Source organism: Erpetoichthys calabaricus, chromosome 8 (genome assembly GCF_900747795.2).
Source record: "Erpetoichthys calabaricus chromosome 8, fErpCal1.3, whole genome shotgun sequence".
Classification (NCBI taxonomy): Eukaryota; Metazoa; Chordata; class Cladistia; order Polypteriformes; family Polypteridae; genus Erpetoichthys; species Erpetoichthys calabaricus.
The window spans coordinates 136,731,533-136,757,578 of record NC_041401.2 but is presented as its reverse complement, the minus strand read 5'-3'; the positions used below and the strand labels follow the sequence as shown (position 1 = coordinate 136,757,578).

The 26,046-nt window shown below is 38.5% G+C and overlaps 2 protein-coding genes across 4 annotated transcripts in view; one reads left to right on the top strand and one right to left on the bottom strand.

The window, feature by feature from the left end:
* Window positions 1-1,228: 1,228 nt before the first annotated feature.
* On the bottom strand, window positions 1,229-25,426 carry tbccd1 (TBCC domain containing 1). Of its 3 annotated transcripts, none has more exons than XM_028807512.2 (7): window positions 25,297-25,426; window positions 17,227-17,569; window positions 13,608-13,763; window positions 13,068-13,434; window positions 12,001-12,187; window positions 8,049-8,555; window positions 1,229-1,992 (listed from the first exon to the last, which is right to left on the bottom strand). In XM_028807512.2, exons 2-7 carry the CDS (start codon window positions 17,560-17,562, stop codon window positions 1,863-1,865), a joined length of 1,683 nt encoding a protein of 560 aa, XP_028663345.1. In that variant the 5' UTR covers window positions 17,563-17,569; window positions 25,297-25,426; the 3' UTR covers window positions 1,229-1,862. The 3 variants fall into 3 exon arrangements, with proteins under 3 accessions (XP_028663345.1, XP_028663346.1, XP_028663344.1); XM_028807513.2 differs by having other exon boundaries at window positions 25,293-25,380; XM_028807511.2 differs by lacking the exon at window positions 25,297-25,426 and adding an exon at window positions 20,822-20,998.
* Window positions 25,401-26,046, top strand: part of dnajb11 (DnaJ heat shock protein family (Hsp40) member B11) — a 38,354-nt gene continuing 37,708 nt past the window's right edge. The window contains exon 1 of the mRNA XM_028807514.2: window positions 25,401-25,549. Within this exon, the coding sequence (XP_028663347.1) occupies window positions 25,476-25,549 (74 nt within the window). The 5' untranslated portion in view covers window positions 25,401-25,475. The remainder of the gene's footprint in view (window positions 25,550-26,046) is intronic.

The window sequence follows — 26,046 nt, the reverse complement described above, 5'->3', positions numbered from 1 at the left end:
CCAGACCCGTCAGTGCAGCCAATAGCCAGAAAGGAAGAATACAAGAGTTGGAACAAGTGAATATATAGTGCAGAGATTTTAAAAGGTCAGTTTTGCAGAAACAGATGATAAGTGATAATTTGTGGCAAACTAACTGCAAAAGAGGCCTTACTCTGCACAAAATAAATCCATAAATAAAAAGCATAATAATTTAAATAACATACATCAGCTGTAACACTCAATCACATCATAAATCGGAGTTCTCCATTATTGAGTAGCAGGGCCAGTACTTTGGCAGCATCAAGCACAAGGCAGGTAGGATGCTGGGCCATCATGGAGGGCACTCGGGCACACATACAAGCTCATAAAAGGCGTTACTATTTAACTTACCTTGGCTGTCTTTAGCACGTGGGGGGGAGACTGAAGGAAAAATCACAAGGACATGAGAACGCCACATGTGGTGACCAGCCAGGTTCAAACTTGGTGCCTGGAGATAGGAGGCAGCAGCAGCACCGTATCAGTTATGTTGTCACACTTGATACATTTACTATTAAACGGAAGTAGGCCAGAGGGCACAAACACATTTAATTGGCTGCCAACTGCTACATGGTGAAGGTAAATTAAAACAAAATGTAATTTATTAGGAATCTAGGGTAGATGAACTTATGATATAACATCTACTTGTATGAGAAGTATTCTTACGTTAAGTCAAGTAGTGGTAGGGTGTTGTACTGTGTTGGTTTTATTGGCTAACTGAACAGATTATATATAATATGCAAGCTTTCAAGGCAACTCAGGCCCCTTCTTCACACAGTTTGCTTGATTTCTCATTACTTGAATAAACTGAAGTGGTTATAATCCTGAGTCTTTAACCACGGTCATCATTGTATTGTTTGAGTACATAACCTCAACCTCAACAAGAACAAATCTCTTGTCAGAGAAACAACAGATGTTATTTTAGCCTATGGCAGATATAGGTTATATCATTTATGATATTTTGTGAGAAGACTTAATGGCAGTGTACACATTTTTTAAATAGAAATGCAATATATATCAGGTACTGGGAATTTGACCAGTGCAAGTCTAAAAATACTGTAGCACTCAGGCCTGAAAGCAAAACAGTTAGGAACCACTCACAAAGAACAAAAACAGTGTACATGACAACCATTTGACTTCTGTCTGAATTCTTGAGGGAAAAAATCTATTATAAAGGTCTCCACAAAGAAAATGTAGTCAAAAGATAATTTTATTTTCAGGAACATTTTAAAATAAAATACTCTTAAGCAAAAAAGAATATTTGAAAAATTAATACCAGCCGAAATTGTGATCAGCTGATTAAAATGCAACAAACCAATTTTGTCACACCCAAACAATTATAAGGCAACAACAGCCTACAGGATGGTTGACAATCTCTCTCTACTCCTGGAAAATGAATGTGCATGTCATCTGAACAACCACACAAGAAAGCTCCTTACGGGACTGAATCACACTGTGCAAAGACAACAAAGTCCAGGTTGAGTAATCAATCGGCGAACCTCTCAGGCCTGGCTGGCTACAGAATGGCAGGTCAAACCAAGTCTCTTCTATTTAGCTCTTAATACAAGATTACTTCAAATAGGTGTTCTTATATTTTCCTTGAAAATGACCCGGACAAGCAAACAGCACATAGGTAAGGCATATATCAAAAATCTGTAGATAAATTCTACTACCAACCAGGGACATATTTAAAGATTGCAGATTTTAATTAAATTAAGAAAGTAAAGTCCAAAGCCTGCACGCTTGACTTGCCAATTCTGTCGATAGTGTGGACTGTATGCTGCTTTTCCAATTGTCCATTAACCGTGGAGCTGAATTCCAGTTTTGTGCCTACATTAAACAATCTTCTATCCAGCTGCTTGCTTGGAGATAGTGGAAGGTGGGATTAAGCTGTCCAACTGCTGCTTTTGTCCAGTCTCACAGAGCCACTCATGAAACTTTTGTTCTACCACGGCCTTAAACTGCTTCCGTTGTTCTCTGCAAACAAAAGCAATAGATAAGAACATGGCTTGCTCTACTTTTAATGCTGTTCTTAGAAATCTTCAATTAAAAAAAGCTGAAAAAGTGTGAAGAGTGTAATACTTTGGCAATGTATGCCACCTGAGAATTACACATTGTGACAGACTCAATCATTATTCATCACTAGGAAAACCACCTGCTATTTGTGCTTTGGCATCTATGGGTTGTGTATGCTTGAGAGTGCCCACTGCTGGGGGGTATTTTTCATACGTCGCTTAAACCATCCGAGATCAGGTGCCTCATCTTGAATGAGTTAATGCCAGTGAAACTCATCCAGATAAGTCGGTTTTTCAAACGCAGATGTGTATTAGATTAGTGTAGCTGGATCTAATCATACGAGATGAATGCGCGCGCCCGCGCTGAGTGAAAAGCCCATATATATTGAGTCTAGAAAACATGATCAGCAAGTCTTTGATAGGCTGTAACAAAATGACGAAAGAACGGGCGCATTTTTTTTTCACACACGCGGCGCAAGACCTTTTATTCGAAGGACACGAAGAATTTCAAGATTTAATATACACAAGCGGTAACACTGCAAAAGCAGCCCAGACCAGAAAAGACGGCTGGCAAAAAGTGGCCGAAAAAATTAAACGCTAAGTAGTGTACATTGTACTTAGTGAATGCAGCGTTTCATTTCCTATGTGTCAGATTAATTATTATTTAATATGTCATAATTCCAGATCAAACGTGAGCACAAGGAGAACATGGGAACAGGTTAAAGTGAAGTACAAGAATATACTTCAAACTGGTAAATATTGGTATATAACTATTTAAAGAATTGTTGACATAAAGAATCATATATAATATAAAAAACATTAATTTTAAAGCTAATAAGGAGGCAGACAAGCAAAAAACAGGTGGAGGTCCACGCGGTCCAGACCTAACCCCTGCAGAAGAGTTGGCTCTCCAGCAAAATGCCCATCGCCCTGTTTCTGAGGGCATTCCAGGGGGGAGCTCCTCCTCAGAACCAGTGGCAGGAAGTAGTGGTCACTTCATTTCAGATAAAGGATGGTCATTGCATATTTGTCCTCCATGTGTGCTATAGGTATGTTCCATATAGCCCTCTTTTTTGTTGGGTCAGTTGCAGGGAATATCATATCCCTTGAACCTGTGTCTGACCAACGAGATATTAACGAAGGTCAAATATTTGATGAAGACACTGTGTCTGATTATTCATCAGGAGGAGAGGTACATTTTCCAAATAATGTTTGATCAAACTCCACTCTGATCAGTTCCATGTGCCCCAATCACATTTGGAAATCCTGGTAATGAGAATGTTAGGCTGATTGTGGGATTCTTCGTGGAACTGTGGGTGTTTTAGACTGTGTATTACCTACCTGCAATGGCATGAAACGCCTCTTTTATTGTCTGCACACGCAGGTGTACAGGAAACACAATGAAAACCTGAAGGAAATGTTTCAGAGCCAAACAGACTTTACGAATTGCCTGTCAAACTGCACTTTGATAGTTGTTCCGCATCGCCTACAGTATATAAAAAAGTGCCGCTTGCAAGAAACCTCAAAGCAATGCCTACTGTCTGTGTGGTTGTGAGAGCCCGACTTCGCCGAGTTTGACTTTGAATATACGGAGCTAATAAATCTTTGAGGTACAATATTCCCCCTCGGCTAAAGCGGTATCTTTCGTACAGAATTTCCTCCGGGGGCAATAAAGGATCTTGCCGATCGCGCAAAACCCTCTTTATATGAAATTCTCTTCGTATAATTTGCGCACCAATATCAATTGGTCGCTCATTCATGAATGGCGAAGCCCTGACTGGATGACTTCCACACCGTCACTGATCATGTGTGTAAACTAATCCTTGTTTACGCAGAACAAACCTGCTCCGAGCAGGTTTGCGGATTTGGATGTGTTGCTATGACAACACTTCCAGCAAGAGTTTCAAAAAACCGACAGATCCAGGATCAGGCCAAATCGTCAACAATTACATCCGGCTAAGCGAGTAATCCACGTACGAAAAATACCCCCCTGGCCTTGTACTCTGCAAGCAGTTGGTATTGACCCTTTGTTTTAAACCAAAAAAGGTTCTGCCTCCCCATCATTATGAACTGAATTAAGTGGGTTGATGAGAGACAGATGGATATTTCAAATGAACATGAAATCATAGAATAAACTAGCTGTGTAAGCCAAAGTTATTATAGTTAGCGAAAACTAAAATCAAAACTTAAACTATTATTAAAAAAACATTTTCGTAAACTGAAATAAAAAAATTAACAAAACCGAAATGAAAAACTAAAACTAAATTAAACTATTAAAAGTAGCTGGAAAGACTAACAGCAATAAAATAATAATTTACTAAAATATTTTTATTTTTTATTTTTGAATGAATATTCTTGCCGTTAGTTTTTAACCCTTGTAAGTTTTAACTCTTAAACAGAAAGTCATCCACCACGAGCCGCCCGCATATATTCATCCAGTGAACGGCGGCTGGTGACGGAGGGCGGCTGTTCACACAGCATTTGTGGTGACAGAGCAAGTTCAGTGCGGGTGCATAAAGCGTGAGAAATAGAAAGCGATTTGCGTGCTGCCTTTCTTTGCGCTTGTTGTATATCAAGATGTAATTCAAACGGCTGAAATCAGAATGTGCTTGTCAACAAAACATTTACCATATGGACAGAAAAATCACAAGTGAGTAACGTTTCAGTTTATTTCTCAGGTGTCTGTTTTTTGTTGATAGCAATTCACCTGCCACTTCGCACTGGAGAAATCATTTTTACTTTCTCATATACGAAGTATAGAGAAAGTATAGTAATCATGAAAAAATTCGACCAAGATATTTTGATGAATCTTGATGTTACAGACTAACCAGTGTCCAACAATATTGTTTTTTGGAATTGTGTGCGTACGTGCGCGCGCGTGCATAAACACGATAACTCAAAAACGCAACTAGATAGATGGATGAAATTCGGCATGTCGTTGTTACGCCACAATTATAGATCTGTATTAACTTTTGGGCCAAATCCATCACCTGGAAGTGGTACTTTATCTGAACACATACTCGATTTTTTTTTTATTTATACAGCTGCAGAGTCTGATTTGTTCAACTTTACTTTTATAATAATTGTTCAATATATTATTAATTTGATTTGTTGTTGATGGTTCCTTAATGTACATAATATAAAAATATAATCATTGTCTTGCGGTTTACTCCTCAAATGTCCATCCCCATATCTGAGTACAGTAATCCCTCGCTATATCGTGCTTCGCCTTTCGCGGCTTCACTCCATCGCGGATTTTATATGTAAGCATATTTAAATATATATCGCGGATTTTTTGCTGGTTCGCGGATTTCTGCGGACAATGGGTCTTTTAATTTCTGGTACATGCTTCCTCAGTTGGTTTGCCCAGTTGATTTCATACAAGGGACGCTATTGGCAGATGGCTGAGAAGCTACCCGGCTTACTTTTCTGTCTCTCTTGTGCTGACTTTCTCTGATCCTGACGTAGGGGGACTGAGCAGGGGGGCTGTTCGCACACCTAGACGATAAGGACGCTCGTTTAAAAATGCTGAAAGATTATCTTCACGTTGCTATCTTTTGTGCAGCTGCTTCCTGAAACGACATGCACGGTGCTTCGCATACTTAAAAGCTCGAAGGGCACGTATTGATTTTTGATTGAAAAACAAACTCTGTCTCTCTCTCTCTCTCTCCCTGCTCCTGACGGAGGGGGTGTGAGCTGCCGCCTTCAACAGCTTTGTGCTGCGGTGCTTCGCATACTTAAAAGCAAACAGCCCTATTGATTTGTTTGCTTTCCTCTGTCTTTCTGACAGACTCTGCTCCTGACGCGCACTCCTTTGAAGAGGAAAATATGTTTGCATTCTTTTAATTGTGAGACGGAACTGTCATCTCTGTCTTGTCATGGAGCACAGTTTAAACTTTTGAAAAAGAGACAAATGTTTGTTTGCAGTGTTTGAATGACGTTCTTGTCTCTCTACAACCTCCTGTGTTTCTGCGCAAATCTGTGACCCAAGCATGACAATATAAAAATAACCATATAAACATATGGTTTCTACTTCGCGGATTTTCTTATTTCGCGGGTGGCTCTGGATGCAACCCCCGCGATGGAGGAGGGATTACTGTATACAAGAAAATCGAGGGGAGAGCACTCCCGGTTTTTGAAAATTAAATGGCACTGATCGAGAGACTGACTAGGTCATCATACAAGATCAGCATATTGTTGCTGACCAGTCACTTTTGCTTTAAAAACATTGTTTAACAACAAAGCGATACAAACAAAGGTAGACAGTCTGACAATTGATGAAAAACTAAACATACTAATGGGTTTTTGTATTTATTCCATATTTATTAATTTATCTTTTTCAGTTCATATTCACACCTCAAAATGCCTGATATTGTGAAAGTAATACATTAGCAGAATTAAATTTTAAAATATTTGTCTCCCTTTTTTCAATGTTTTTCTCTCTCTCTCAAAATAGATAGTTGAAATATCATATTCTTTTTGTTCTTAACATTAGCCATATCATACATATTGCATACCAGGGATTTTTCCTGCCTTACATCCAAACCTGCTGAGGTAGACTCCAGATTTCCTGCAATCCTACTCTGGATAAACAGGTTTAGATAATGTATATGTTGTTCTTAATCTCAGACTCTCTGAGATCTGTTGTTTTATGTCTATCCGTACTCCTATTACCTGCTCTTGCTCTGCTCATTATGAGTTTACTGTCCTTTATGGTGGTCTATTCAAGTCTCACTGCCCCTAACCTTGACACTACATGCTTGTTGTTCTTTGTTTCCCTCAATACAGCTAGATGGGGTCTGCACACTCATTCAAGTCTAAGAGCTCTGTTCTTCCTAAGCCCCTATGATTTTCATGAGAAAATATTTTTAAAATGATAAAATTGTGTAAAATTGTTCATATTCAGTGTCTAGTTTTGATTATGCTTGTTGTTATCAGACATAAACAAAACAAGATAGTAAACCAGGCAGTGTAGTAAGCTTCCATTAACATTAAACTCGTATCCAAATCTGTTAAGTGTACAGTTCTGTCTGATTGTGACACAAAACTAACTCTGTAGGCGCTCCATGCCATAATTACTAAAACTGAAACTAATATATAAAAATAAAATAGAAATGTCTTTGTGAAATAAAAACTAAACTAAAACTAAAAATACACAATGAAAGAAAACTAAAACTAAACTGAATTTCCAATAAGATCAGAAAAAATATAGAAATAATCAATCAAGGATCAGCCTGACTGCTAAATTTAAACAAGCTGCCCAGGACAACACGCTCTTTTGACATTGCTGTTAATCTTTAGTTTCCATGTCTTTATGGAAAGTATTAAGGAGAGATCTTTCCAACAGATAGCAGCATGGTGGAAGTACTGCTTTGTTGGGTGGTAAGTAGTATTAACCAAGTCATATCAGCCTCCACGTGTCTAGGTTATTCTCAGAATCCAGGGTATATTTAGCCATTAGAAGTTTTATCAATATTTTTCACGCAAAATTGTACCTAAGTGGAGTATTGGAGAGACAGGCTGCCGCAGGCATCGCTCATAATCCATTCTTATGTTATAGGGTCTGTGCATACAGGTATGTGCCCTCCAGTGTCTTAAACTTACAGTGCAAGGGTAGACCAATCCAAAACCAAACTTGGTGAGTCCCACTCACTGCACAAAAAAACACTGTATGATGCATAAACTTAACATCTTGGCCTTAAAACTTTTCTGCAATAATTTGATTAATATAATATATCTCAGTGCATTTATGTCACATTAATTTTTGTGGGTTTCTGGGGAATGATGATTATTGTTGTTCTTATGGTGTATGTTGTATTGATGTTCTACTGTATGTACGAGCTTCATTAAATCAAATTCTGAATTAAGAGATACAGTAACAAATGCTTTCTTTCATGTTTTTGTATAAGTGTATCCCAGACCAGTTAGGTGGATTTCTTAATTAAAGAGGCCATTATTTAGGATCAAGTATAGGCATTAGTTGAAAATAAAAATAGCTACTATTGATTGATTACTCACTTGCTAAGCTGCGCCTCCTTCACCATCTTTTGCCAGGTGTGCACCTTCTGCTTTCTGTCTATAAGAGCTTTCTGGTACAGTGGGGGTAATCCTCCAGGAATCTCACTGGTATCTCCTTCCATCTCAAAGGGCACCACAAACTCATAGAAGTCACTTGGGGATAGAAGGCTATAAACAGGAGTAGAGGGGTTCTCAATGCCATCTGCACCAAGGCACAATGGCTGGTCCCAGACATTTGGCACAACAGCCAGTCCAATGATTGCCATGTGGTCCTCAAGAGCTGGATAGTGAGTATGGTACGGTGCTAGTGTCAGAGCTTCATTTCCAGCCAGCAGTAAAGGTCGTGTTGGCGTCAACACGTGAAGGGTACAGAAAGAGGAGGCACAAACTGAAATCTTGCCTGTCACACAAACTACCTTCACATCCTGACAGTTCTGTACATGGACAGTAGTTTGCACCGGTCCCAGGACTATGGTGCTATTCCAGCATTTTTCAATAATAACAGATCTGAAACACAGTAAAAAGAAATCATATCTATTATGATGCAGCATAACAAAAGACAAAAAAACGTGTTAAAAACTACTAGCATAAGAGGAGGATGGGAGTATGTGCTGAAAGTGCATTGCCGCACCCACCACATGATGAACCCACTGGATTGGAAGCAGAGTGCAGCACCACCCTGAAACAGTGCAAGGTTTTTTGTTTTTTTTTTTTTTTTTTATGGTGGCGGCTGGAGTACCAATCCTGCCAACCAACCCCCCAAGTTTTCCTCTGTAAAATGGAGGACTGGATGTAGATTAACATTATACCCAGGATGGAGCAACTGCAGGTTAAGGGCCTTGCTCAAAGGTCCAATGGAGTAGAGTCACTTCTGGGATTTACGCGATTCGAACCGGTAACCTTCCAATTGCAGACACAGATCCCTAGCCTCAGAGCCAGCACTCCACCCATTAGCATAAGAATGACTATGAAATTGGAGCAATAGCCAAATTAGCAAACTAGGAACACAATGCTAAAATGGTGACATGATTAAAAATAATACAACATTAATAAAATCCAACTTGCTTTACATGGAAAATATCTGGTAAATAGCAAAACCACAAAGATCCCTGTGAGAACAAACTTCCACTCTGAATGATGTGAAAAAGTACATGTACAAAAAAAAAATATATTACTAAATCTCTTGGACTTGTAACCCTGTGATGTGACAACACAGATGCAGTTGACCTAGATTTTACCAATAGAAATGAAATATTGCAGATTAAAAAATTACCAGCTAACTATGGTCAATTTAACCTTAACATACAATATTAGCAATGGATGGATACTCACATGTCCTAGGTAAATATCTAATAGGTGGAGCTTAGGTTGGTCAGAGCTTAGATGGTCACCCTCCAAGTGACTAAAAGTGTAGGGAGAAATGTCTAGTTGTTGTCTGTCTCAGTAGTGGTTCTTAAACTTTTTTTTTCTTGTGATCCAATTTGGCCTTATGTGTCTTCGAGACCCAGAATCACTTAAAGCTATCATCTCATGTCCCACTGGAGAACTTCCGCCAGCAGGGGGGTCTCCCATAGAGAACCTTTGTAGGTCGTAGCATACGTGAACCTTTCCCATGGAGTGCTATAGTGAATCATGACTCTGTGCAACCCAAATTCAGACAACATGTGAACAAAATGGGTTATGACCCATAGTCTCTTTCACTTTGACATTTGTACTAAACCCACAGTTTAGAAACCTATGATTTAAAGCCTTTGGCCTTCTTAGAAACAATCAGGATACAGTTCCAAAGAGTGACACTTTATGAATATGTAATCCTGTGTTGGGGCTTGCTTATACACTGATGTGAACAATGAGAGAAAAATATTGAGGGGAATTACTGGGATAATGTACTTTAGATGAAATATTAAGGACTCTTGTTTGCTTTCATACTTCCTGTCTTTGAAGGGGAACCCTCAGTGTGCCCCCCAATGCTTTTAATGTTGCTGTGTGTCTCACACTTGCACTTCCTCTTTCGATCGCAACAGCTAAGCTAAACAGAAGGCTCGGATGGAGCTGGACAGACACACAAACATTACCATTTTATTATATAGTATATACAATTATTAAAATAATTAGGAAAGTTCTTCTTTGTGTTTTTTCAATCACCCAAGTTAGCACTATGCAAAATAGCAATAATAATCACATTAACCCACAAAAATGTAAATACCAAAATATAATGGAAACGACCATGTTACGAAAACAAAGGGCCGCCACTGTGGATGCTAGAGGAGATTACTGTGGGAAACACTACCACTATTGTTATCTTAAATATACAATTTAGCTCTGCCATCATGCTGTACCTACCTCATGAGTGATGTGGTACATAAAAATGCTGGTCACAACTCTGAACAGTCACCTAATGAAAATGAGTTTTAGCAGCACTTGACTCATGGTGTATAAAATGAATGATAAGTAAACATCTGGAGTGCCAGAACTTTATTATTCAAGATACATTAAAACAGGGTGGCCGATAAAATTGTAAATAAAATCCACGCACTGTATGTAACCCATGCATGTGCCAAGGTTGCTTTAATTAGCATATGCCATTTTGTATTCACAAATTAATTCTTCAAACTTCTGGCTATGTTTATTGGATTCATAATAAACACCAAATGAAACAGTACTGAATACTAAGCGTTTATAGGAGTCATGCATTTATAGTATTTGTTGTTACTGTCTTATCATTAAATTGTAACTTTCCACCCTTGACATGATGACAAATCACTATGGACAGAATGAAAAATGAATTATTTTTGTACTAAAATGTAATTGGATTTATATGGGAATAAGTATTATTAGGCTGAAAATATATATTTAGCTTTTTCATTACAAAAAGCATGATACTAGGCAATATTAAATCAATTTTATATTGCATTTACGTACTTAAGTGCATATGCCCTTATGTATAAGGTTTTATGTACAATCTAAAATTTGTATATCCAAAGCAAACAAAAAATGTGTTGCACTTAATTTTTTATCCCAAATGATGTATCCAAACCAGAGTACTCCTTCTTGATCAGAAACATTTTAAGTTACAGAAGTAATTGAACCCTCTAAGGTGCTGTTTGGAACGTTTTGATTTTTTCCTTTTCTCCCTCTGAAGATCCATAACATACCATTTTGGACATTCTGTCTATCACAGTAATGCCAGAGACTCATCCTTTGCATATCTATGCCTATAATTGAACATGACAGATAGCCAGTCATTATTAAACATATTTATACAAAACAATATAAATGTGTGAAATGTACGCTGGGATCATGGCAACAACCCTTCTTGGAATTATCCCAGAATTCCAGTGAATATAATAAACCCTTTTGGTACACAAAACAGGAAACAAGGTTGAAGGTTAGGAAAGACATCAGTGGTGCTGTACATTGTTGTTATATATGAAGTTATGTATGTCAACTAGACATAAACGAACAATGTTTCTTGCTCTCACCACGCTGGGAAGCTAGAATTACAGGCGGAGTGGTGGCTTTGAGGCTAGGGATCTGCGCTGGCAATCGGAAGGTTGCCGGTTCGAATCCTGTAAATGCCAATAGGGACTCTGCTCTGTTGGGCCCTTGAGCAAGGCCCTTAACCTGCAATTGCTGAGCGTTTTGAGTAGTGAGAAAAGCACTATATAAATGCAAAAAATTATTATAATTATAGAATGTACTGCTTTAGTGTTTTTCAAATCAATCAGTTTCCAGTCCTCAGTTCCAAACCATATAATGCAAGCTAAAAACAGAAGCAAAGAAAACCTATTAGATGGACACATGTTAGGCTTTATATAGTACATGACAGGGAGAAAATACTGTGAAACAGCATTGGCATTCCACTTTTAAAGTTCTGACAGATTTGAAGATTTTGAGATTTTTAGTTTGTGTATCTATCACAGATGCTATGCCAAGAAAAAGAAATACTGACCTCATTGGTGAGAGGAGGTAGATAAAGGATTCATTACATCGATGCAGTTTCACACTTGCTCCAATAAGTTTTTCAGAATCTTTGGCCAGTGTCTGCTTATAAACCTGAGAAATGATCACAACCCTGCTACCTGCAGGAGCATTGTGGGTGTTCCTAACAATCTTTGCCCTCTTCATTTTTCCTTCTACTGCAACACAAAAGATTAACTAGTCAGCCCACCTGCACATAAAACATATTGTATATGGTTTCCCCCAATATAAGCTTCTTAAATATGCTTTTATATGATTTTTTTATTTGATATTAAATAAGAAAACTTGAATATGCAGATAAAATATCTAAATTGTTAGGGTTTTAATATAGACATTAAAATATGTGGTAGCTTTAGGATTCAAAAAGATGGACAATAGCTACAAAGAAATTAATTTAGTTACATAGTACTCACAAAAAGGGTTCATATCTTCTTGAACTTTGATTTTTTGTGTTATAGCATAGAAGTTATGCATAAACAGTTTTTAATTTAATGTATTTACACATCATGGCCCATAGCTTTCAAATGTAAAAACATACATATAATTCTGAGGAAAATATCTAGCTGTTTAATAATTTATCCATCCATCCATTTTCCAACCCGCTGAATCCGAACACAGGGTCATGGGGGTCTGCTGGATATTTTAAATTACGTCAGCAGGAGCAGTCAGGTACCATAAAAATCACAATCCAAAATTATCAGGTTACCTAGATTAAATTGTATCTGACTAACCCCAGTACAATTAGCCTCTAGAAGTGAATATCAGAGTAAGGGCTCACCAATCAACTTACAAGAGCATTTAAAATGGGGAAAATGCAGAAATCATGAAATGGATAGTAAAGAAACTCAAAGCACTTGGAAGAGAAATTTTACAGCACCTCACTGATTTCCCACTACATCAGACTGCAATAAAATCAGACTACCTTCTTTTAGGTCTACTAAAGTTAAAGGCATGAAGAAAGACAGCCTGTCTTAGTAATTACAGAACAATTGAGAGATACAGTGAAAAAATGCAAAAGACAACAAAATTCAATCTTACTTTGTTGTACCCAAGCAAGTTTCTTGCCAGTTTTGAAGCAGGCAGTAGTACCAAATGGATTACTGGTGAGAGTATCGTGCAACCAGCCTTGCAATTTCCGGACTGAGAAGGCCTGAGATAGTTTAGAAAAACCAGCCTGTGACTGTAAAGGTGCCCATAATAATAGCTCATGGAGTAGGTGCACAGATCGTCCTCTACTAACTGACCCTTCCAGCAAAAAACTGAGTCCACAAAGTGCTTCTGTGGACAATAAGCTGTCTTGTACATGATGTCCTGAAGAACTTAGCTGATCTGGATCCAAAACCAACTCCAGTAAGTCAAAAAGGTGCGTCTGAACAAATGTTAGATGTGCTTGATCATCCCAGTTCTAATCACAAAAAGAAAAAAGATGCAATGACGTAAAGTATGAATCTTCTACTGTAAATGTATGGGTGCTGCTTTTTTTTTCTAATGTTTACAAGTTTTACAATTACTAAATATCTAACAACACACTTTTTAAAACCATACTGTTATAAAAATACAACTGTAAATGACACATACCTTATTCTGCAGACTGGATTTACTCTCAATTTCAGGAGAAGGCGATCGTGTCCGGGGACTGGGCCACTCTTCACCAATAAGTGATGTGCGAAGTGAAACCCGATTTAACTGTTGAATATAGAGAAATAACAGGAACTGCAGAGTGTCCACAGAGAGCTAGAAAAGATACAATATAGATGATGCTGTTAACATTTTACATAAGCTGACCACTTACTACTGTACAGTAGCTCTTCACTATTTTTTTAGCTTTATTAAGATAAACATTGTTAAATTTGGATAATAAATAGGAGGGCTACTCTCATCCAGATACTGCAAGAAACAGATATAATTAGTGCAGGGACAAAGGCAAAAAAAAAAATATAATAAGCATGATCACTTTATTTTATAATTCATAAATATATTCATAAATAAAAAAATGTCAGTGCATGAAACTGCAAGAAATATTTCTAGTATGACAGTGGGCTTAAAAAAATGCCTATTTGCAAAAATGGATTTAAATTCTTTCTAGTCAAAACTGTCCTAAGGGTACTAATTACAATATTTAGTGTTCTCTATGAAAAGCACTCAGCTGAAATACTTTTAATGCAGCTCTTGATGTATGAAAAAAAAAAAAAGATTAATGGTGATTAACAAATAAGTGATACTACACTATAGTCCTAATATTTTACTGTGTTAACTAATAAGGTGTAATCTAACAAGCAAGTGTACATTGGGGAGCAGCCCGAATTACTACACTTTACCATCAAAGTAAACTGTTAATATATAGGAACTGTATGTATGTGTTCCATTTATATGAAGGTAATAGGGGGCTTTGCCCATCCCTCTCCTTGGGGCGCGATAGGTGCCAGCCACTTCGCGTCACTGCTGCTTGCGTCGTGAAGAGGGAGGCTGAACGCACGCTAAGGAGATGTGGTCGCTCCTCCGAAAACCCCTCTTAAACGGTGATACAATGGGAAACCATTTTTTTTTTTTTACCTCCTCTTTGCTCGATCAGCTGCTGGCTTGCTGCCGTGCTGCGTGATCTGCATGTTGCACAACGCTTCGAACATTTAAAAGCCTGTACAGCAGCTGTCCTTTTGTCTCACTGCTTTGTCTCTCGGGACGTTAAAGTGTCTCCGAGAAAATAACGTCTCCTTCCAAGATTTTTTTTTATAATAGAAAGATATTACTTTTTTGAGAGATTTTGTACTTATAACTGTTGAATAAATGTATGTTTGTATAGCCATGATGCAAACAAATGTCCCTCAGGGACAATAAACTTTACTCAAACAAAAAGTAAGTGGCCATTAAACAGAATTGAACATAAAACCTAAACCATAAAATGAGTGTTATTTATAAATGGCATTAACAACGAAGATTGTCTCAATTGGGTTGTCTAAAGCATTATATGTCATACATATAAATAATTGGCCCCTAGCTCACACATCTCAGTTTGAATAATTACCAGTTTAGGCACTAAGCTGAGGAATCATCAACACAGAAGGTCCTGCCTAACACTCAATATCAATCAACCATCTACTATTAAATTTAGATGTTATTGAGTTACCTGCGGTGGGTTGGCACCCTGCCCAGGATTGTTTCCTGCCTTGTGCCCTGTGTTGGCTGGGATTGGCTCCAGCAGACCCCCGTGACCCTGTGTTCGGATTCAGCGGGTTGGAAAATGGATGGATGGATGGTCTACGCTTTTGTTTTATTGGCTTATTTTTTATATATTCCTCATAAATTTAGAGGTCTTTGAGTTACCTGTACTGTATTTATAATTTGGTTCAAGCTTTTGTTTTATTGGATTATTTTTATTATTTGATAAAAAGGGCAAAACAGGAAACATCTGCTCTTGATATTTAGTATAAAAATGTTTGATAAGTTCTGAAAAATGCATTTTTTGGCATATTTAAATTGAACTAGTTATGGTGGAGTTCAAGTAGTGTGTATGAGTGGCCCTGAAATAAACTGGTGGCCAGTCCAAGACTAGTACCTGGCTTGTACCAAATGCTGCCAGGGTAGGCTCCAGCACTTTGCCACTGGGAAATTGATTATATTTCAGTAGAAAATTGCTTTCACAAGGGTAAAATTATCTGTTTCAAATATTGTGTTAAAATTCAAAATGCTTGGTAATACAGTCTAGAAAGAAAAACAGATTAACATGGACAGGCTCCATAGTTACTCAGTTAAAAGTTTCAGTATTACTGAAATTTTATTTTGCATACCTTGCAAGTATTTCATAACAAGCACAAACTCTTTAATTGCAAATGCATAGTTTCTGGTCATAAGATTATATTTTTCAATTAAAGAGAAACAAAAACCTTACTAATTAAAACAAAAGCTTTCAAAAAATAGATGTAGTCTCTTCATGAAGCATATAAGTATGAAGTTTCAGTTACAAGGCTGAATATATTACTCTAATGAAAGTCTGCACCTTGCTCTTAAAGAAGATTGTATCAACACATTATAACTGACCGTGTGCAGCAGCACTGCAGCAATGAAAAAGAGTCTACAAATGCTTGATGCACACAACAATGACATCACCGAACTGACAACAAAGAACATAAATGATGAAAAAATGCATTTCTATAAAACATACATACATACACATATACATTTTTATATATATATATATATATATATATATATATATATATATATATATATATATATATATACACACACACACACACACACACACATATATACATACACACACACACACACAAAACAAATCAAAATACATACATACAATTTACAAAGGATCAAGAGAAACTTAACAATAGCATATTTTACACTGTTTCAGTGTTTTATTTGTTTTCGTTTCAAAGATTCAGAATAGTTGTGATATCATTAAGTAATGCATTGATATGGTAATGTGATTTGAAGCTTGATGTCTAAATATTTATTTTTTCATAGTAAAGAATGGCAGTTCTTAAAGAAGCAACACTAAGTAGTTTTGAGGCAAAACGTATTAACATTTGCTGTTTGGTGTCACTATACTCTCTTCGAAAACAAGTATATCTTATGACAATTTGTTTCTAATTAGTAGTGTTCTAAAGAAAACAGGAGCAAGCCCAGAATTTCTAACTAAATGGCTTCAGCCTTTCTTAACCATCTTTAGTTGTCTTCATGTAAGACTACTGGCGAGTATCTTCCAGAACTGTCTCCGAGTCTGGCTCAGCTTCAGGGTGTTTAAGATTGTAGTTCTTATATTACATTATCTTTATTTTTTTCTTATGTTTTTTCAGGTATTTCAAGTCTTAGGCATCAGGAAGTATGCTATGAGTGCAAACTGCAACAGTAACAGTTTCTGATAATGTTCACTCCAAGTGAAGCAATCTAACAAACATTAGTCTTTAATGCATTATCTTTCATTTTTTTAATTTCTAGTCTTCTTTATCAAAATAATTTAAATACTTAAATTATAAATATTTTCACATGTGATTTTATTCTACACACTTTTGCTTAATGAGCAATTATTTAATTTAATAATTTAATTCATTAACATTTAGTATCTATTCAATTTATTTGCATTCTAAAGTATCACATAGACCCAAAGGCATTTCTGATAACACATCTATATCACTGATAAAATGTAATTCACATTTTCATATTCAATAAAATGACTTCCTACCGTATGCCTTAGTTGATCAAGTTCTTCTTGAGAGGTACACTGTGATGCTGCTTCTGCCCACTCTAATCGGTCTTCTACGCTCTTTTCTGTCAACATATCAAATGCTTCAAAATAGACCCATGCCAGCTCAGCAGGCAGCTGCAGCTTGCCACATGCAATATGTTTCCACATAGGCCAGTAGATCCGTGGGAAACAGCCATCCTTAGCACGTGTCCTTACATATGTAGACATCTTACGGAGATAGTGCATGCTGAATTTGGCTGGAGGAGGAGTTGGTAGAGCCCCCAGTAAAAATGGCTCCAGTCGTACCCATACACTCACCGTCTTCTGTTCCATAATAAAGCTGCAATAGAAATAACATTTATTAAATCAACAAAATATTTATTCTTTGCAAATTTGTATTTTTTATTAAATTTTTACACTGCAGAGGTATATGTTATTCAAAAAATCCAATAAAAGAAGCACACACAGACACACATCATGTTTTTTTCAGTGGTAGAGATATTCTTCAACTTTAAGGCAGCAAAGCACAACCTCAAAACTGCTTAATCACATTTAAGCGAGGATAATAAACACTTCATCAACATAACTGTTAGACTATGTGAAACATTAACATCTCCATAGTTAGGGACTAGCCATACACATATTTAATTCAATTACACTCCACTACATTTTAAGACTTATTTCAGCATATTTTTGCACTCTTGCTTAATAGTAGCTATGCAGAATAACCACAGACATAATTAAACAAGTAATTCACTCCATTGAGAGAATGTTGCACTTCTTTGAAAATATCACATATTTAGGCTCTCAATACAATGAATGCTTTTCAGTTTTCACATCCAAGTGCATTACAGCACTGAACCTAAAAACTTTTGTTATCAGAATCCCTACGGGAAAACTGGGTAGACTAAATGATAAAAAAAAAAAGTATTAAAATTAAACCATACAGTTGTTAGTTGACCTACTTACTTGCACTGCCTTAGAAAAGTGGCTTCTATAGAAACGCACCAAAAAAAAGTTTGCTTAAATTATTTAGATCAAATACATGATTCCTGAATTTGAGTACCTTGGGTTCCATAATCAAATAAACACTCACTGAAAAAAAAGTATTTGGAACACCTGGTTATCCATGCAATTATCTAAGCAGCCAATCATGTGGAAGAAGTGTAATGCATAAAATCATGCGGCTACAGGACAGGAGCTTTGAATAATGTTCACATCAAACACCAGAATGGGAAAAAATATGATATCAGTGATTTTGACCATGGCATGATTACTGGTGCCAGACAGGCTGATTGAGTATTTCTGTAACTGCTGATCTCCTAAGATTTTAATGCATAACAGTTTCTAGAGTTTATAACAAAAAAAAGACATCCAGTGAGCAGCAGTTCTGCAGATGGAAACATCTTTTAGATGAGAGAGCTCAGAGGAGAATGGCCAGTTCAAGTAGACAGAAAGGCTACAGTAACTCTGATAACCACTCTGTACAATTCTGGTGAGCACAAAAGCATCTCAGAATACACATGTCGAGCCGTAATGCCGATGGGGTACAGCAGCAGAAGACCACATCAGGTTTAGTTCCTGTCAGCCAAGACCAAGAACGCTGAGGCTGTTAAGGGGCATAGGCTCACCACCACTGGATGGTCAAAGATGGTCTGATGAATCACAATTTCTGCTGAGGCACAGATGTAAGGGTCAGACCTTGGCACCAACAGCATGAACCTATTAACCTAACTTGCCTTGTGCCAACGGTCTGGGCTGATGGTGGTGGTGTAATGATGTGGGGAATGTTTTCTTGGTACACTTTGGTCCCATTAATAGCAATCAATCATTTCTTGAATGCCTATTTGAATATTACTGCCGACCATGCCGTTTGGTCACAATTTACACATCTTTTAATAGCTTCTTCCAGCATGATAATGCAGTTATAAAGCAAAAGTTATCTCAAATGGATTTCAAGAACATGACAATGAGTTCAATGCTCTTTAGTGGCCTTCCTAGTCATTGGATCTGAATCCAATAAAACACCTTCAGGAATTTGCAGTATAAATGTACCTGTACGGCGGCACGGTGGCGCAGTGGGTAGCGCTGCTGCCTCGCAGTTGGGAGATCTGGGGACCTGGGTTCGATTCCCGGGTCCTCCCTGCGTGGAGTTTGCATGTTCTCCCCGTGTCTGCGTGGGTTTTCCTCCGGGCGCTCCGGTTTTCCTCCCACATTCCAAAGACATGCAGGTTAGGTGGATTGGCGTTTCTAAATTGGCCCTAGTGTGTGCTTGGTGTGTGGGTGTGTTTGTGTGTGTCCTGCGGTGGGTTGGCACCCTGCCCAGGATTGTTTCCTGCCTTGTGCCCTGTGTTGGCTGGGATTGGCTCCAGCAGACCCCCGTGACCCTGTGTTCGGATTCAGCGGGTTGGAAAATGGATGGATGGATGGATGTACCTGTACACCTGACAAATCTGCAGAAATTGTGTGATGCAATCATGTCAGCACAGACCAGAATCTCAAAAGAATGTTTCCAACATTTTGTGGAATCCATGCCACAAAATACTGAAGCTGTTTTGACAACAAAAGTAGGCCCTACCCAGTACTGTATTAGTATACTGTTCTTAATAATTTACTCAGTGACTGTATATTTAAAAAAATGGTGTAACACACACCAGAATCATTACATAAAAATACATTTAACAGGTATTCGTAATGGCAAGGTGGAATGCAAAACAAACAAAAAAAGTCCACCAAACGTTGTCAGAGGTTTGAAATTTACAAGCAATATGTATCCTGTATATTGAAATTTTATTTGTATTAATGACAAAACAAAACACTTTTATATATTTAAAAATGCAGTATAGCATATACAGTATGATTTGAACTGACACCCACTTTATTTAACTCCCTGTCTGTAACACTCGTGCCCATTCCTGTGATTAGAAGTTCGTTATATTCAGCGGTTTTATCCATAGTGAATTAAATGTTAAGGATATAGTGAAACTCGATTTTTTTTCTTCTTCATCTTAATTGAATCACGGGCCCAGGGCTGATTGCAAGAACTGACCTGGCAAACGTCTCTTTTAAATCCATTGTCTTAGCTACTGGAGTTTAATAATTGAACTCTCAAGGAACGATACTGAGAAAGGTTGTCAACAAAAGTGGAGCTACAGTTGATTCCTTCTGGTATTCATTAGCAATTTAATAAACCGATGTTTCAAAATTTGGACTAAAACAAATTTCAAAGAGAGGGGTATGTTCATTTGTTATACTAGAAACAGTCATCTTTCTTTGCTAATTGATTCCATTGCAATTAAATTAGCTTCAACGGGCAGCCCTGCTTTCCAAAAGTTAAAGTGACGGTGCACCCGCACTGACATGTAATGACGCGGCATAAAACGTTTACCAATTAGCAAACTGCGTTTTAAGTCCAAGTTTATACTTTTCAAGGCTGACGTCACTGGTTCCAGGTGACAGGGATCCGCTAAATTGACCCCAAAAGTGAGACGCACCCGAGTTTCCATGACGACAGACATTGGTAGCTATGCTAAACCCTGTTTCTTCCGTATGTGGAAAGAACGGATACAAAAAGCACAAGAATAATACTTACCTCTTCTTTTGAAGACTACACGGACTGCAAATACTGTATGGATTATGTGCATAATGAAGTAAACGCTGAAGTCCTTATACACTTCATTTTCTCAACGATCGCTTTTCTCTTGAAAGCCAAAAAGTAAAAAAAGCCGCTTGGCGCCACAGTGGCCAGCAGAACAAGTGCGCATGTGCACAACTCGTCACTCTAGCATTTAGGCGTGCACGCGCAGATTACTGCTCGTCCACGGTCCCGATAAATGCACGCGCCTTGTTTCACTCTATGAAGAAAAGGGCAGCTGTTCACTTGCGACCTTGCGCTCAGTGCACTGGGATAGCTTACGGAGCCTCGCGATTCTGAATTGAATTATGCTAGTCCGAGAACGTTATGTAATGTCAGTTTTATTTTAAACTGTTACTTCTGTTTTAAAGTCATGTTGTTTTAAAACATTTTTATAATGAAACACCGCTAAATTTATCAATGCATACTTTTAACCTCTGTGAAAGAAAGTCACTTGTAATAATTGCAAAAATACTTAACACACAGAAACTATTCCACCAAAAACCACGCTTCACAGATAGATTTTCTTGGTAAAATAATACTGTGGCTGGCTGGACCTAGCAAGCAATGAGATAAACAGTAATGGACAATGCTTCAGATTAAACCCCTGCAGTTCATACTATGGGTGACTTTGAGGCATAAACAAGTTAAAATACTCATAACACCAGTATTATGATGATTTATACTTTGTAAAAATTAAATTGAAATGAATGGGGGGGGGGGGGGGGGGGGGGGTCAAAACATAGAAATTGATATTATTAAGAATAATCTGGCCAAGAAATATAATGTAGCTAAATGAAAGGAGATGGCCAGAGCCATGAGGACTTTCTTGCAGCCTGTCTTTGAGGTAAGTCTTGAACCTACAGGAAAGCAGTGCCAGAGATACCAAAAAAAAAAATAATTCTGGTAACTAAAATATTGTGATTCTATAAAATGCTAAAGTTTAAAGAAATTAATTTTGCCCAGATTCTGCTACCATAGATCAATCATTATTTACTTAAAAAATGGATAAAGCATATTTTTTTATTTACTTACACATAGAACATTGTGAATTTCCCCTTGGGATTAATAAAGTATCTATCATTTCACAGCTGTGTATAATTGGCACGTGTGTGAAATTTGTGCATGACACTAAAATTGGTGCAACTGAAGACACTGAGGAGAGAGTACGGAAATTCAAAAAGACCTGGACAACAATCAGAACCGGGCAACACTTGGAAAATGTAGTTTAATGTAGAAAAGTGTAAAGTAGATAGATAGATAGATATTTTATTAATCCCAATGGGATACAAAGTACTACATGTGGGCAAAAGGAACATCAATTGTAAGATGGGAAACGCTGTCCTACAGGAAGGAACCTCTGAAAAGCATTTAGGAGTTTAAGTTGACACAATGTTTTCATCATCTAAGTGATGTGCAGATGTGCAAAAAAGAAATAAAATGTTAGGGTATAGCATGAGCTTAAGCGTGTGCAGAAGGAACTCGAGTCCAGCTCAGGGCGGCGAAGGAGCAGTACACGAGAAAGATGGAGCAGAAGCTGCAGAATAACAGCATGAAGGGAGTGTGGGATGGGATGAAGATCATCACTGGGTGCAGCTCGAAGCGGGGTTCCACCATCAAGAGAAACGTGGAGAGAGCAAACATGATGAACAACTTCAACAGGTTTGACCACCCTAACCCACTCTCACCTCAGAGTACTGCACCCTCCACCCATCCTTCTGCTGATACCAGCATAGGAGAGAGTTTCCCCCCACCCACAATTACAGCAGCCCAGGTAAGCAGAGAGCTGAGGAGACTTCGTGCCAGCAAAGCAGCGGGGTCCAGATGGAGTATCACCACGACTGTCGAAGGCCTGTTCATTGGAGCTGGGGAGTCCTCTACAGCGTACCTTCAACCTGAGCCTGGAACAGGAGAGAGTCCCGAGGCATTGGAAAACATCTTGCATCACCCCAGTCCCAAAGGTATCACGTCCTGGTGAGCTGAATGACTTCAGGCCTGCCGCCCTCACGTCACGTGATGAAGACCATGGAGCGGCTGGTGCTTCACCACCTGAGGCCACAGGTCTGCCACGCCCTTGACTCTCTGCAGTTCACATTCCAGGAGAAGGTGGGAGCGGAGGATGCCATCATCTATATGCTACACCGATCCCTCTCCCACTTGGACAGAGGCAGTGGTGCAGTAAGAATTATGTTTCTGGACTTCTCTAGCGCCTTCAACACCATCCAACCTCTGCTCCTCAAGAACAAGCTGACAGAGATGGGAGTAGACTCATACCTGGTGGCATGGATCGTGGGCTATCTTACAGACAGACCTCAGTATGTGCATCTTGGGAACTGTAGGTCTGACATTGTGGTCAGCAGCACAGGAGTGCCGCAGGGGACTGTACTTTCTCCAGTCCTGTTCAGCCTGTATACATTGGACTTCCAATACAACTCGGAGTCCTGCCACATGCAAACGTTCACTGACGACACTGCTATCGTGGGCTGCATCAGGAGTGGACAGGAGGAGGAGTATATAGGAACCTAATCTAGGACTTTGTTAAATGGTGCGACTCAAACCACCTACACCTGAACACCAGCAAAACCAAGGAGCTGGTGGTGGATTTTAGGAGGCCTAGACCCCTCCTGGACCCCGTGATCATCAGAGGTGACTGTGTGCAGAGGGTGCAGACCTATAAATACCTGGGACTGCAGCTGGATGATAAATTGGACTGGACTGCCAATACTGATGCTTTGTGGAAGAAAGGACAGAGCCGACTATACTTTCTTAGAAGGCTGGTGTCCTTCAACATCTGCAATAAGATACTGCAGATGTTCTGTCAGACGGTTGTGGCGAGCGCCCTCTTCTATGTGGTGGTGTGCTGGGGAGGCAGTATAAAGAAGAGGAACGCCTCATGCCTGGACAAACTGGTGAGGAAGGCAGGCTCTATTATAGGCACGAAGCTGGACAGTTTTGACATCCGTGGCAGAGTGACAGGCGCTGAGCAGGCTCCTGTCAATCATGGAGAATCCACTGCATCCACTGAACAGTATCATCTCCAGACAGAGGAGCAGCTTCAGTGACAGACTGAGGAGATCATTCCTCCTCCACACTATGCGACTCTTCAATTCCACCCAGTGGAGTAAACGTTAACATTATACACAGTTACTGTTTGTTATACCTACATTTTTATCACTCTTTAATTTAATATTGTTTTTTATCAGTATGCTGCTGTTGGAGTATGTGAATTTCCCTTTGGGGATTAATAAAGTATCTATCTATCTAAAAACAGGTGAATATAAATTGAGAGGTGGACTATACATAGAGCTTGGACTATATAGTTGAGTAGTGAGACCACATCTGGAGTATTGTGTGCAGTTCTGGTCACCACAGAACAAAAATGACATAGCAGCGCTCAAAGCTATCAAGATGAGAGCAACCAAGTGCATCCCAGGGCTTAAGGAATTTTTATACTGCGACAAACTCAAAGAATTAAACCTGTTTAGTTTTGAGCAGAGGAGGCTGCAAGGGACCTAATCAAGGTCTTCAAAATCCTCAAAGACATTAATAGGGCAGACCCAGCAATATTCATTCAGTTTAAAGGTGAATCACTTTCTTCAAGACACCAGTGGTATTTAAGAAGAAGCACATTTAGGATTGAAGCCAGAAAGCACTTGTTCATCTAAAAAAAAACCAAAACAAACTACTGAAGCTAAAACACTTATGACCTTTAAAAAAGGACCTGAATGAGATATTGGGCCACCTTAGCTATTTAGCTAAACAAATCAGCTTTATAGACTGAATAATATTGTTTTTTTTTTTTTTTTAATCAGTATGCTGCTGCTGGAGTATGTGAATTTCCCCTTGGGATTAATAAAGTATCTATCTATCTATCTATCTAGTCTACTCTCATTTATCAGGATTCTTAAGACAGTTTCAAATCGTTCTATCTAGTTATTAGTTTTGTTACTGAGCTTCTACAGCACACTTAAGAACATTGGAAGGAAAAATGATGGGAGAGATTAGACGAAAATTGATACGATTTTCAAGGTTAAGTCTAGACATTTTAACGCTGGGGTTACAGAAGCAATTCCCAAATCAGGCAACACTGTATCACAAAAAATGATGCCTTTTCTCGATCTGCATTGAATGAACGGGCAATACAGCAAGCTTGAAGATGAGGTTGGTTATTTTCCAAAAAGAGCAAAGTCTGTGGGTTACTGAGGAGTAATGCAAAGCCATAGCACCTAAAAATCTTGGACTCGGTCCCATTGCATCTTGTCTGTTTTTTGGCTACTTCTCAACAGTGAGCTCGCTAGACTTAAGAATTTCTTTCTTCCGTCTTCAAGTACCAAGCTTTCCTCGTGAAATGTTTAACGGCGGAGATCTCAGCCACATTACTGAATTATTTAAAAAGTACTGTAACATGCTTTATCCATTTTTCACGTACTTACTGAATCCCAATGCGCGCTCCCTAGCACTGTGGCCCCGCCCATCAAAGGTACCTCTTCCGGGTCACGGAGGCTGGTGTGTAGTTTGTCTGACAGTCGAGCCCGCCCGGGAGTGGAAAGCTAACGTTCTCTGGATTTAGGAAAAGACGGCTAGGAACCGGGGGTATAGGTCGGAAGAATCCATGGCTCTCGAACATATACGTCTATCGGTGCTTTCGTTCGTGCTGTTATGTTTGGTCGCTGCTGTGTTCGCCGGGTGAGTGTCTTTATAGAGGAACACGCTGATATTACACATGTTCCACTCTGATTGGTTCACCGATTATCGGGTCTGTGCAGCAGTCTAAACCTCTGACGGGATGCTTCTGAAGTGCACTGTTCAATTCTCTTCTAATAAAGATTCTGGCCAGTTTGGATTTTAATCTGTAATTCCAGTGCTTTAATCGCAAATCTAGTTTAGTATGTACAAAATAGAGCATGCCAAGCAAACATTTAGGCGGCATACACTTAATGAGCACGAAATGAAAGTATACCTGTTTTATAAAGTGGCATTATCTTGTTCAGATTTAACTGGATATGGCCATGACTAGGTTCAAATTACACTGATTTACTGTATTTAATTAAACGCTCACCGCATTTATTACGTTTAATGTACCTAGCCAATTTAGTCATTCATTGAATGTGTATTTCACTGACAGTAATTTTTAAATGTATGACGAATTATTGTTATTTTTTATTGCTGATACATTTCTCAGT

Coding starts and splice junctions, on each gene's coding strand:
- tbccd1 (XM_028807512.2), bottom strand. CDS start 17,562: ATGGAACAGAAGACGGTGAGTGTATGGGTACGACTGGAGCCATTTTTA. Junction 13,764..17,226: donor TTGATCAACTAAGGCATACG/GTAGGAAGTCAT, acceptor TATCTTTTCTAG/CTCTCTGTGGACACTCTGCA. Junction 1,993..8,048: donor AAGGAGGCGCAGCTTAGCAA/GTGAGTAATCAA, acceptor TTTTGTTTGCAG/AGAACAACGGAAGCAGTTTA.